General features: G+C 37.2%; 1 protein-coding gene across 1 annotated transcript in view; it reads left to right on the top strand.

The window, feature by feature from the left end:
• The window catches only part of TYW3 (tRNA-yW synthesizing protein 3 homolog (S. cerevisiae)), a 22,365-nt gene extending 11,382 nt beyond the window's left edge, over window positions 1-10,983 (top strand). Inside the window, exon 6 of the mRNA XM_010849422.1 lies at window positions 10,497-10,983. Coding sequence (XP_010847724.1) covers window positions 10,497-10,713 — 217 coding nt within the window. The 3' untranslated portion in view covers window positions 10,714-10,983. The remainder of the gene's footprint in view (window positions 1-10,496) is intronic.
• The last annotated feature ends 980 nt before the right edge of the window (window positions 10,984-11,963 follow it).

Below are 11,963 nucleotides of genomic sequence, written 5' to 3'. Positions count from 1 at the left end.
GCAGTCGGACACGACTGAAGCAACTTAGCAGCAGCAGCAGCAGCACTCGTTTGGTCACCTCACAACCAGTCAATCACTGCCGAAATCACTCCTGACTCATTCTTCTCTCCCCACCCTTCCTGCCACATTCTTCATTCAGGACTACTGATCTAAGAGTAGAATGTTTCCAGGGTGTCTCTCTGCTTAGCCATTCTCCGTATTACCATCAGAATCCTGTCTGTAAAATGAAAAGGAATCCTCTTGCTTAACTCGTCTGCTTAACATTCTTTAATACCTTAACATTCTTTAATACCTAGAGTTTTTTACGAAACAGCTAAAGCCAGAAGCCACTCTGGCTGCAGAGTGGCATGATGGAAAGAGGTAAAATTGGGTTCCAGAGGCAGAACCGAGTTCAAATCCTACACCCACCACAACTTAACTCTCTTGGCTTCAGTTTTCTTGTATCTGTCTTAACAATTTTAGCATATTTTAGACAGCATATATCGAATGACAGGCCCCATCTGTGTCATGTCATGATTCTTAGGATAGCCTTTCTCCTTCTTCACTGACTCATACAGAGAATAAACCTATAATTACATCAGTATCACCATCCAGGCTTTTTCAGCCAGAGCTCCTTATTTGAACCATAAAATTAACAAAATTATGCAAGTGACTATTTCTCAGTTCTCCCAGCAATGCCATATAAATTATATCAGCCAAGATACATTGGAGATAAGTTAATTAATTCATGACATATTGTGGCTGTCTGTGGGCATTAAAAGTGATTTCAAGAAAGTAACTGAAGGTACCCAGCCATTCCACCAGGCTGCTGCTGCTGCTGCTAAGTCACCTCAGTCGTGTCCGACTCTGTGCGACCCCATAGACGGCAGCCCACCAGGCTCCACCGTCCCTGGGATTCTCCAGGCAAGAACACTGGAGTGGGTTGCCATTTCCTTCTCCAATGCATGAAAGTGAAAAGTGAAAGTGAAGTCGCTCAGTTGTGTCCGACTCTTAGCGACCCCATGGACTATAGCCTACCAGGCTCCTCCGTCCATGGGATTTTCGAGGCGAGAGTACTGGAGTGGGTTGCCATTGCCTTCTCCATTCCACCAGGCTACAGAGTTTGAACTGTACATAGGTATTTATTGGTGGTTTTTCAGTTGCTAAGTCGTGTCTACCTCTTTGCAACCCCATGGACTGCAGTGTGCCAGGCTGCAGTATTTATTGGTACCATTCCAAAAGTTGGCTACATTTGTTAGTATTGTAACTGTGAGACTGTTGGTGAAAAAGTAGGAGGTAGGAAATCAGTTTCTCTGTTTTCTTACTTGAATTTCAACAAGATTATAAATATAGCCCAGGATCAACTAACTATACACCTGGTGAAGTTAATTGAGCCACGTTCACCAACTATAAAATCAAATTATGCTTTAAATCCATTGACTCAAAAATATGTTTTGAGATTATAGTGTGCATGCTGCTATCAAGAGAGTCATGCTCATCATATAAAATCAGTGAAAAATTAAAGAAGGGTAAAAAGTGTCTTAAGATACTGATTAGAAGATTACATGTGAATTCAGAAAGAGTGAACAAATTAGGGAGCTCCTTGGGGAACAGCTGTATATTCAACCAAATGCAGAAAAAGAGCTACTCTTCTGATGTGGAAAAGAGAAAAATTAAACACTGGAGGTGATGAGTTCTGCAATCAGATGTTGAGTATAAAATTGGTTTGTCATGGGACCAAAGTTTCACAATTCAAACAGCTGTAATAAGAGAAGTTTTAAAAGTCAGAATCCTAATGAGTAGCATTCTAGCAACAAGAAATATTCTTGAAATGTGATAATCAAAAGTTAAAATATTATTTTAATAGCAAGAGGTCTCTTTCATAAAAAACTGTTCCCAAGCCCACTTCTTCATGGGAAGAGTAAGATAATCTCATCTATAATGATTTCCAGGTGAAACATGGGAATTTTGGAGGTTTATTTACCAATTACAAGAGGAGGGCTTGTAGCTGTTAATAAGAGATCAAGACTGACTTAGATTGGATGAAATTAGCCATGTTCCTCTTCTCACCAACTGTGTAATAAGAAAATAAATGTTAAATAAAATGTAGAATAAAAAGTCCAAGTATATTGGCATATAATATTGATAAAAATTAAGCAAATTAGAGCAAAAAAGTAAATATTTCTAATGGTTGGTTTTTTGTTTTTTACTTTTTTATGGTAAAATATACATACCATAAAATTCACAATTTTAGCCATTATACAGTTCATTGGCATCCTTTCCTCAACGTCCTTGCCAACACTTGTCTTTTGTTTTGTTTTGTTTTGATAAGTGCCATCCTGGCAGGTGTGAGGTGATATCTCATTATGATTTTGATTTGCATTTCCTTGATGATTAATGACATTGAGCATTTTTCTTACACCTGTTGGTAAGCATTTGTGTGACATCACTTTGCTACTTTCCTTCCGGTGCTTTTTCTTAGCTTCCTTCTGGGTTTCTCTTGTTATTCTACCTATTGGTTAAATACTATTGTTCTCTAAGATTCCTCCCATGGCCCATTGCTTTAGCTTCCCCAGACACTGGTTGCTAAGACGCTTCAGTCATGTCCGACTCTGTGAGACCCTATGGACTGCAGCGCTCCAGGCCCCTCTGTCCATAGGGATTCTCCAGGCAAGAGTACTAGAAGTGGATGCCCTTCTCCAGGGGAATCTTCCCAACTCAGGGATTGAACCCACATCTCTTACGCCTCCTGCATTGGCAGGAGGGTTCTTTACCATTACCGGCACCTGCGGTAGATCTTCCAAATATCTCCCAAGTTCTGGGCCCATATATCTAGTAACCTATTGAACATATCTAACCAAATATCCCAGCAGCCTTTCCTTAATATCTTATCTTAGTCTCAATCTTTTTTAACAATTTCCTTGGTTCAGAGTCTTAACATTTACAAACATTATTACTGTTATGCCTCAGTGCAAAGAGAAATGTGAACCATATTGAATTACACTTATTTAATTGCATGCATGTCTTTTTTCCCCACTTCAAGATGGTCACCTTTTAAATAGGACTAACTCCCCCCACACACAGATACCAACCAAACACATGTCCATACATACCCACACTTTAAATATCTCTTATCCTAAAACTTTATAGAGTAGAAACCCAATAACTTTATTGAATTAATCATAAATAATAAAGGAACTTAAAAGTCAATACATTATATTGAGCTCCCCAAAGGCAAGTACAGTTTCTTATCATTTTCTGAGTGTCTGGTAGGAAAACAGTGGTTAATAAATGCTTGCTGAATTTATTTGACAGACTTGTTCTAACAGTAGTGCTACTTAAAAAAAAATAGTGCTACTTTTATGGCTTCACAGACTTAAGGTCATTATTCTGGAAGAATGTAAGATGACTTACTGATGGGGCTACCAGAATAGACCTGCTACACAGTCTGGGTAAGAAGTAACAGGACTCTAAGTAGCAAGGTGAATGGGAATGATCCTGCAGAGCATAATCCTAACGTGGCAGCAGATAGAAATGAGGATAGAGGAGAAGAAAGAGTCAAGTCTTACTTTTTTTAATGGAAATAAAGCTGGTAAATAAATAACTCACACAATTCTCTATATACTTATGGTCAGAGAAGTAAGTAATATAAAGGGAAAACATACATTTTCTGGTAGTTTCTCCTTGGATGTCCCCTCCCCTCAGTTTTTCCTCTCATAATTCCTCTCTGTGCCAGAAGAGGGAGGAATTCACCTCGCCAGCTCTCATTCATCCTTGCGATTCAGCCCAGGCTTTGGGTTTTTTTTCCCCAAGGAGGATTTCTTGATCTTTCTTGGAGCTGAGTGCCCCATGTTCTCCTGTTTTATCTTAGCTTTTTCGTGGCACATTGAATGTATCTTTACAGCTCTGCCGCTCCCATCAAACCCTGAGCTCCCTGAGGGCTCAGGCCATCTCTTACTTGTTTTTAGCACCTGGCACAGGTTCTGTCACATACGTTTTTTAATAAAATGCTAGAGTTTAAAATCAGTTAAAAATCCAAATACATAATATATGAGAATAGTCTTCTTTTGTTATTTGTGAATAATAGAAGCCTAAAAGGGTGTGAGGGCTTCCCCAGTGGCTCAGGGTTACAGGAATCCACCTGAAACACAGCAGATGCGAGTTCAGTCCCTGGGTTGGGAAGATCCCCCGGCAACCCACTCCAGTACTCTTGCCTGGAGAAGCAGTCCATAGCATTACCGAGTCAGACACAACTGAAGCAACTTTACACACATGCACGCATGCAAAAGGACATGAAGTTGTGCTTAAGATTTCATTAATTGTATGTTCCTATTTAAGAAGTCAGAAATACCAGCTTTTTATTGCCCATGGTCCCCTAACTGATCTGAAGAACAAAAATTCGTTTTCCCAGAGCTGGTCTGAAAAGTTCTGTCATGAAGAGAACTATATACAAGTTGCTCTGTGTCATGATAATCTTGACTACAGAGGTGGAAAAACGGAAGACAACTTGCTTTTCTTTGGAGAGGAGCAGAAAAAGAGTTGCCTGAGCATGTATTTCTTTTTATTCTCCCAGCTCTTTTTGTTGCCTTTGAAAGTTGAGAAAAATATACTTTGAGAATCTGGCTTTGGAATGCTGTGTAAAGGGTCATAGCATGAGAAGAAAACATGTAATTGAGAAACAAATTTCTGCCTTATTGAGTAAGATAGTTTCCCAAAGGACATTTTAAAAGTTCCCTTAACAAAGAAAAAAAAGTAGTTGAAATTGTATTCTTGGCTCTCAACATGGAAAAGGTCTTTGTTCCTTTTTACCACTTTTTTCTTTGGTCCCCCAAGGATTATAGCTTTGAATTCTTAGGTTGTTTAATGGAAGATTAGAAGTAACACACCCATTCCTCTTTAATTACCTTTTTAGTGTGGTCAACAAGGTATTTTACACAGCTGTTAATTCTCTGTGCTCATAAAAAAGGAATTTAATCTTATCTTTTTTCTAGGAATACAGTAGAATCCAGAGAAAAGACCTGGTTACCTAAGTTTAAAGAGCAGGGTTGGGGAGAGACTGTTGAACATCATGAATAGCCTCTTATGATCAGATAAGGGTGATTCATACCGTTTTGTAGCATGCTTAGATTTGTTTTAGATAAAGCAAGTCATTCTACTGAGGCATTTTTAAAAACTATGCTATATAGGCAGTGTGGAAAATGAGAAGAAAACCAATCATTGAAGTCACCCAGGATAATGGCAAGACCTGGAGGCAAAGATCAGGCCAAGTGTAGAAGTTTTCATGAGTGTAAAGGACTGAACAGAATATTGGTAGATAATCTGAGGGGCTGATAAAGGAGTTTAGTCTGGAAAAGTATTGGTGAGGCAGGTGAATTCTTACCTTATCATTCACCTCTCTGGTGGGCAGGATACTGAAAGAATAAGCATTCTCCACTTGACAGGAATGCAGGCAGTGGTGTGTTTGTGGGGAACCAGGTTTCAGTTAAGCAAGGATATAAGGAATATGTTAAATGAAAAGGTTGTGACCATGTTATGGGATCTAAAATAAATATCAGTTTAAATTTTTCAAAACCTTTTGCTCTAATTCTTAAAGTACTGTTTTCTCTTTCACTGTACCTTCCTCTTTGAGATTGATTTATTCATTCTAGAAATACCATTTAGCCCTAGTTATCTGCCAAGAATGGTGATAAATATCAAGATGTATAGTGGTGATTACATAAGTTCTTAAAATATGGATAGGAAATGTGGTAATCATGTTAGGTATATCTTAGCATTGTGTGAAGTATTTGGGAAGAGGCAATTAGCTTGGTTTTCTAAGGGCAGTTTTAGAGCTTTTGCAAGTGGAACTTAGCCTGTTTATTGAATTAAAATAAAGAACATAATTGGCTCAGATAGCAATCTATCCTGTAGATGTCAAAAACTTCCTGTCATAATCTCCTATTATAATAGGATATAAGAGCATGATGGAAAAGGGAATGGCAAACCACTTCAGTATTCTTGCCTTGAGAAGCCCATGAACAGTATGAAAGGGCAAGAAGATATGACACTGAAAGATGAACTCCCCAGGTAGGTACCCAGTATGCTACTGAAGAAGAGTGGAGAAATAACTCCAGAAAGAAGGAAGAGATGGAGCAAAAGCAAAAACAATGCCCAGTTATGGATGGGACTGGTGATGAAATTAAGTCCAATGCTGTAAAGAACAATATTGCATAGGAATGTGGAATGTTAGGTCCGTGAATCAAGGTACATTGAAAGTAGTCGAACAGGAGAAGGCAAGGGTGAACATCGACATTTTAGGAATCAGTGAACTAAATGGACTAGAATGGGCAAATTTAATTCAGATGACCATTATATCTACTACTGTGGGCAAAAATCCCTTAGAAGAAATGGAATAGCCATCATAGTCAACAAGAGTCCAAAATGCAGTACTTGGATGCAATCTCAAAAAGGACATAATGATCTCTGTTTGGTTCCAAAGCAAACCGTTCAATATCACAGTAATTGAAGTCTATGCCCCAACCACTAATGCCAAAGAAGCTAAAGTTGAATGGTTCTATGATGACCTACAAGACCTTCTAGAACTAACACCAAAAAAACATGTCCTTTTCATCATAGGGGACTGGAATGCAAAAGTACGAAGTCAAGAGATAACCTGGAGTAACACGCAAGCTTGGCCTTGGAATACAAAATGAAGGAGGACAAAGACTAACAGAGTTTTGCCAAGAGAACACTGATCATAGCAAACACCCTCTTCCAACAACACAATAGACAACTCTACACATGGACATCACCGGATGGTCAATACCAAAATCAGATTGATTGTATTTTTTGTAGCCAAAGATGGAGAAGCTCTATACAGTCAGCAAAAACAAGACCAAGAGCTAACTGTGGCTCAGATCATGAACTCCTTATTGCAAAATTTAGATTTAAATTGAAGAAAGTAGGGAAAACCACTAGACCATTCAGGTATGACCTGAATCAAATCCCTTATGATTATACAGTGAAAGTGAGAAATAGATTTAAGGGACTAGATCTGACAGACAGAGTGCCTGATAAACTATGGACAGAGGTTCATGATATTGTACAGGAGGCAGTGATCAAGATCATCTCAGAGAAAAAGAAATGCAACAAGGCAAAATGGTTGTTTGATGAGGCCTTACAAATAGCTGAGAAAAGAAGAGAAGCAAAAGGCAAAGGAGAAAAGGAAAGATATACCCATCTGAATGCAGAGTTCCAAAGAATAGCAAGGAGAGATAAGAAAGCCTTCCTCAGTCATCAGTGCAAAGAAATAGAGGAAAACAATAGAATGAGAAAGAATAGAGATCTCTCCAAGAAAATTAATGATATCAAGGGAATATTTCATGCAAAGATGGGCACAATAAAGGACAGAAATGGTATAGACCTAACAGAAGCAGAAGATACTAAGAAGAGGTGGCAAGAATACACAGAAGAGCTATACAAAAAATATCTTCATGACCCAGATAACCACGATGGTATGATCACTCACCTAGAGCCAGACATCCTGGACTCTGAAGTCAAGAGAGCCTTTGGAAGCATCACTACGAACAAAGCTAGTGGAGGTGATGCAATTCCAATGGACCTGTTTCAAGTCCTAAAAGATAATGCTATTAAAGTGCTGCACTCAGTATGCCAGCAAATTTGGAAAACTCAGCAGTGGCCACAGGACTGGAAAAGGTCAGTTTTTATTCCAATCCCAAAGAAAGGCAGTGCCAAAGAATGCTCAAAATACCTCACAATTACATTCATCTCACACGCTAGCAAACTACCGCTCAAAATTCTCTAAGCAATTCTTCAATAGGACATGAACTGAGAATTTCCATATCTTCAAGCTGGATTTAGAAAAGGCAGAGGAACCAGAGATCAAATTGCCAACGTCTATCGGATCATCGAAAAAGCAAGAGAGTTTCAGAAAATCATCTACTTCTGCTTTGTTGACTACCTCAGAACCTTTGGCTGTGTGGATCACAATAAACTGTGGAAAATTCTTCAAGAGATGAGAATACTAGGCCACCTGACCTGCCTCCTGAGAAATCTGTATGCAGGTCAATAAGCAACAGTTAGAACTGGACATGGAACAATGGACTGGATCCAAATTGGGAAAGGATCAAGGCTGTAGATTGTCACCCTGTTTATTTAACTCATGTGCAGAGTATATCATGTGAAATGCCGGGTTTGATGAAGCACAAGCTGGAATCAAGCTTGCCTGGAGAAATATCAATGACTTCAGATATGCAAATGACACCACCGTTTTGGCAGAAAGCAAAGAGTAACTAAAGAATCTTGATGAAAGTGAAAGAGGAGGGTGAAAAACCCAGCTTGAAACTCAACATTCAAGAAACTAAGATCATGGCATTTGGTCCTATCACTTCATGGCAAATAGTTGGGGAAACAATGTAAATAATAACAGATTTTATTTTCTTGGCCTCCAAAATCACTGCAGATGGTGACTGCAACCATGAAATTAAAAGATGCTTACTCCTTGGCAGAAAAGCTATGACCAACCTAGACAGCATGTTAAAAAGCAGAGACATTACCTTGTTGACAAAGGTCCTTATAGTCAAAGCTATGGTTTTTCCAGTAGTCATGTATGGATGTGAGAGTTGGACCATAAAGAAAGCTGAGCACCGTAAAATTGATGCCTTTGAACTGTGTTGGAAAAGACCTGAGAGTCCTTTGGACTGCAAGGAGATCCAACCAGTCCATCCTAAAGGAAATCAGTTCTGAATATTCATTGGAAGGACTGATGCTGAAGCTGAAACGCCAATACATTGGCTACCAGATGTGAAGGACTGACTCATTGGAAAGGACCCTGATGCTGGGAAAGACTGAAGGTAGAAGGAGAAGGAGATGACAGAGTATGAGATGGTTGGAAGGCATCACTGACTCGATGGACATGAGTTTGAGCAAGCTCTGGGAGTTGGTAATAGACAGGCAAGCCTGGTGTGCTGCAGTCTATGGAGTCCCCAAGAGTCGGACACAACTGAGCGGAACTGTTAAAAGCATGATAAGATCTCAACAATGGCAGAAGTGTTCTCAACTTTTAGATCATTTTATTTGGGACCTAGGATAACACCTCGGATGTTTACCGTTTTTGTTCAGTTGTTATTTATTCACTTATTGGGCATATTTTTAACCAGGTGTGGCTGCACTGTACTCCATGCTAAGAATATAACAGAACAGATGACAAGATAAATGGAGTCCTTGTTGTCATGGAGTTTATATTCTGTAAGAATAGTCACATTTGAGAACTTAATCAGTGCCAGGGTCTGTGCTAGGTACTTACATATATAACCAACCCTCTAACAACCGTGCTAGGTACAGGATAACAGCTAGTTTTGTAAATGAGGAATTCAAGATTCAATGAGGTTGAAATTAGCAACCTCAGCTTTCCCAGTGGAGCACTGATGTGAAGCACACGGAGCAAACCAAGCCACTTGCTGCTTTCCGGTGTCTGCCAAAAATGAACACAAACCCTCCACTGGAAAAATGAGTAAAGGAGAAGAATAATTTACAGTAAAAAATTCAAATAACAATAAACAAAAAATGTTCACTTTCAAAGAAATAAAAACTTAAATAATGAGAGACCCTTATCACCTATCAAAGTCAAGCGGTTTTTGATGTAATATTCACTGTATGAATGAAGTGGTCTCAAGTTCTGCTGTTAGGAGCATATTTTTTTTGAATACCCATTCTGGAAAACAGTATTTATCAAGAGCCTTAAATATTTATACCTTTTAACCATGTAATTACTTTCAAAGTATCTATCCTAAATAGCTAAAAACTCAGATCATATTATTTCCAAAATGTTTATAACATTGTTTATATTGGGCAAACTTGAAAATAAAGGACAGTCTAAGTGACATGATGTTATACTACCATTTTGTTATACTACCAAAAAAAAAGTATTATTTTGTAATTCATTTAGTGATGTGCAAAGTGTTTTCAATAAATATTAAATTTGAGAAAACAAAGTAAAACTTTGTCTGTAATATCACAATTGTATAAAAGACAGGTGTATGTATACATGGACAGATGTATTAATTCAGAATATGCTCATAAACTGGAAAAAATAAAAATATTGAGAATGGTTATTTTTAGGTAATTATGTGGAGGTCATTCTGTAACTTCATATATTTTCCAAATTCTCTAAAATTGACTTCTGTTACAGTTATGATTTTTTTTTTAAGAAAAATATTTCTGTTCTTTTTTTTACCTTTGTTTGACTCCTACATCTGGAATAGAAATTAGGTAGGATAGAGGTTGTCAAGAGGTGATTCCAATCCAGTTTTCAAGACTGTTCTTAAAGAACTGAAAATGCATTTCTTTTCATAAATAAGCAATCATAAAAACAAGAAGCACATTATTTCTGTGATTTATTTCATATCTTAAGGTTAACATGAGATACCAGATTTATGTAATTTTATGTTTGAGGTATATTTCAGTCATTTTTTTGAGAACACACAGATACATAACAGAAGTGTTTTATTTCTTTACAGGTTTTACCACTGCCTACAACATGCTTTGGAAAAAGAAACTGTTTCTACAACTTCACAACCTAAAGAAAAAGTTAATACATCATATATTCGTAAAAAAAAAAGGAACCCAGGAAAAGCACATGGCAAACGTGTTAATGAAGAACATGATAAAGAACTTGAAAATAATGACCATGATGATCCAGGAATCAGTGATACTATCTTCCCTGAAGATTACTGAGATTTGGTTCCAAAATGTCTTGGTAGAATGATGTTTCTAATAGATATTATAAAGCTGCTCTTAATAAGAGTTTGTTGAGTGTATCAGACTTTCAGAAAAGCAAGATTTAACTTTTCTCTATATTTTAAGGAAACTCTTAACTTTTCTCTATATTTTAGGGAAACTCTTAACTTTTAAAAACAACTGTGTATAATATTTACTCATATACTATCTTTTTAAATCACATAGTCATTGCAAAAATAAAATTATGATTTTTTTTAATGCCTCTAAGTTTCGGTGTCTACTTCAAAACAGAACTATAATACCATTCCAAGGGAACCTTAACATTAGGAATATTTGAGTAAAAATCATAACATTTTTCTTAGTTTTCACTTTGAAATCAACAGCTTTCAAGGGGATCACTTTGCTGCTTATTTTCCTGGAGTCCAAGGACAGGATTTTTCCTTTCTTTAGACTCCGTGAATAAAACAACTGATATCTTTTTTTGTTCAGGACAAAATACTTATACCTTCTTTCCCCATTATTTCTCGTAAACCAGAGCTTGCCACTGGCACAGCCTCTGTGGAACAGGTGGGCATAGCTTTTCACTATCCTCAGTCAGAAATGATAACTTAAGACACAGAAATTTCAATAAACAAATGTGCTGTGAAAAGCCTCAAAGAATCAGAAGCCTTGGTTTGAGTTCTGACTGCGACAGAGAAGTTGGACGTCCTTGAGCAAATCAATTTCTGAGGGCTTCCATTTCCTCTTCTGCTTAATAGTAATTCTAATCCCTTCCATATTTATACCAAAGGAGTGCTGACATCTAAGTTAAATAAAAATGTGAAAGCATTTAATAGACAATTTTGCATATATATTACTATTTTGCTATTTATTTTCACTATAAGTTGAAGACATTTCACAATGTATTTTCAGAATATCAAATTATAAAAAATATATATTTAAAAAGAAATTACTAGTTAGCCATAGAGCTAATAAATTGAAAGACAAAAACACCAGAACATCAAATAAAAATTGTATGAGGTAGTCAACACTGAGTTGTGGTTTTGGCATTTCCTAATATTTCAATAATTTATCTAAGTCTTCATATAAATTATTTTTAGATTTGCATCACAGATGCTTTCCTTCTGACAAATACCATTTTATACTCTCATTTTAAAAGTTGATCAACTTGATAACTATCTGCTATCATCTAAAATTTATCAGGAATGGGATCCAGGAAGCTCCAAAGCTGCTGTTGAGGTTTTTCT

The sequence above is a fragment of the Bison bison genome, unplaced genomic scaffold (genome assembly GCF_000754665.1).
Source record: "Bison bison bison isolate TAMUID 2011002044 unplaced genomic scaffold, Bison_UMD1.0 scf7180017864283, whole genome shotgun sequence".
NCBI lineage: Eukaryota > Metazoa > Chordata > Mammalia > Artiodactyla > Bovidae > Bison > Bison bison.
This window is presented reverse-complemented; position numbering and strand designations above follow the sequence as displayed.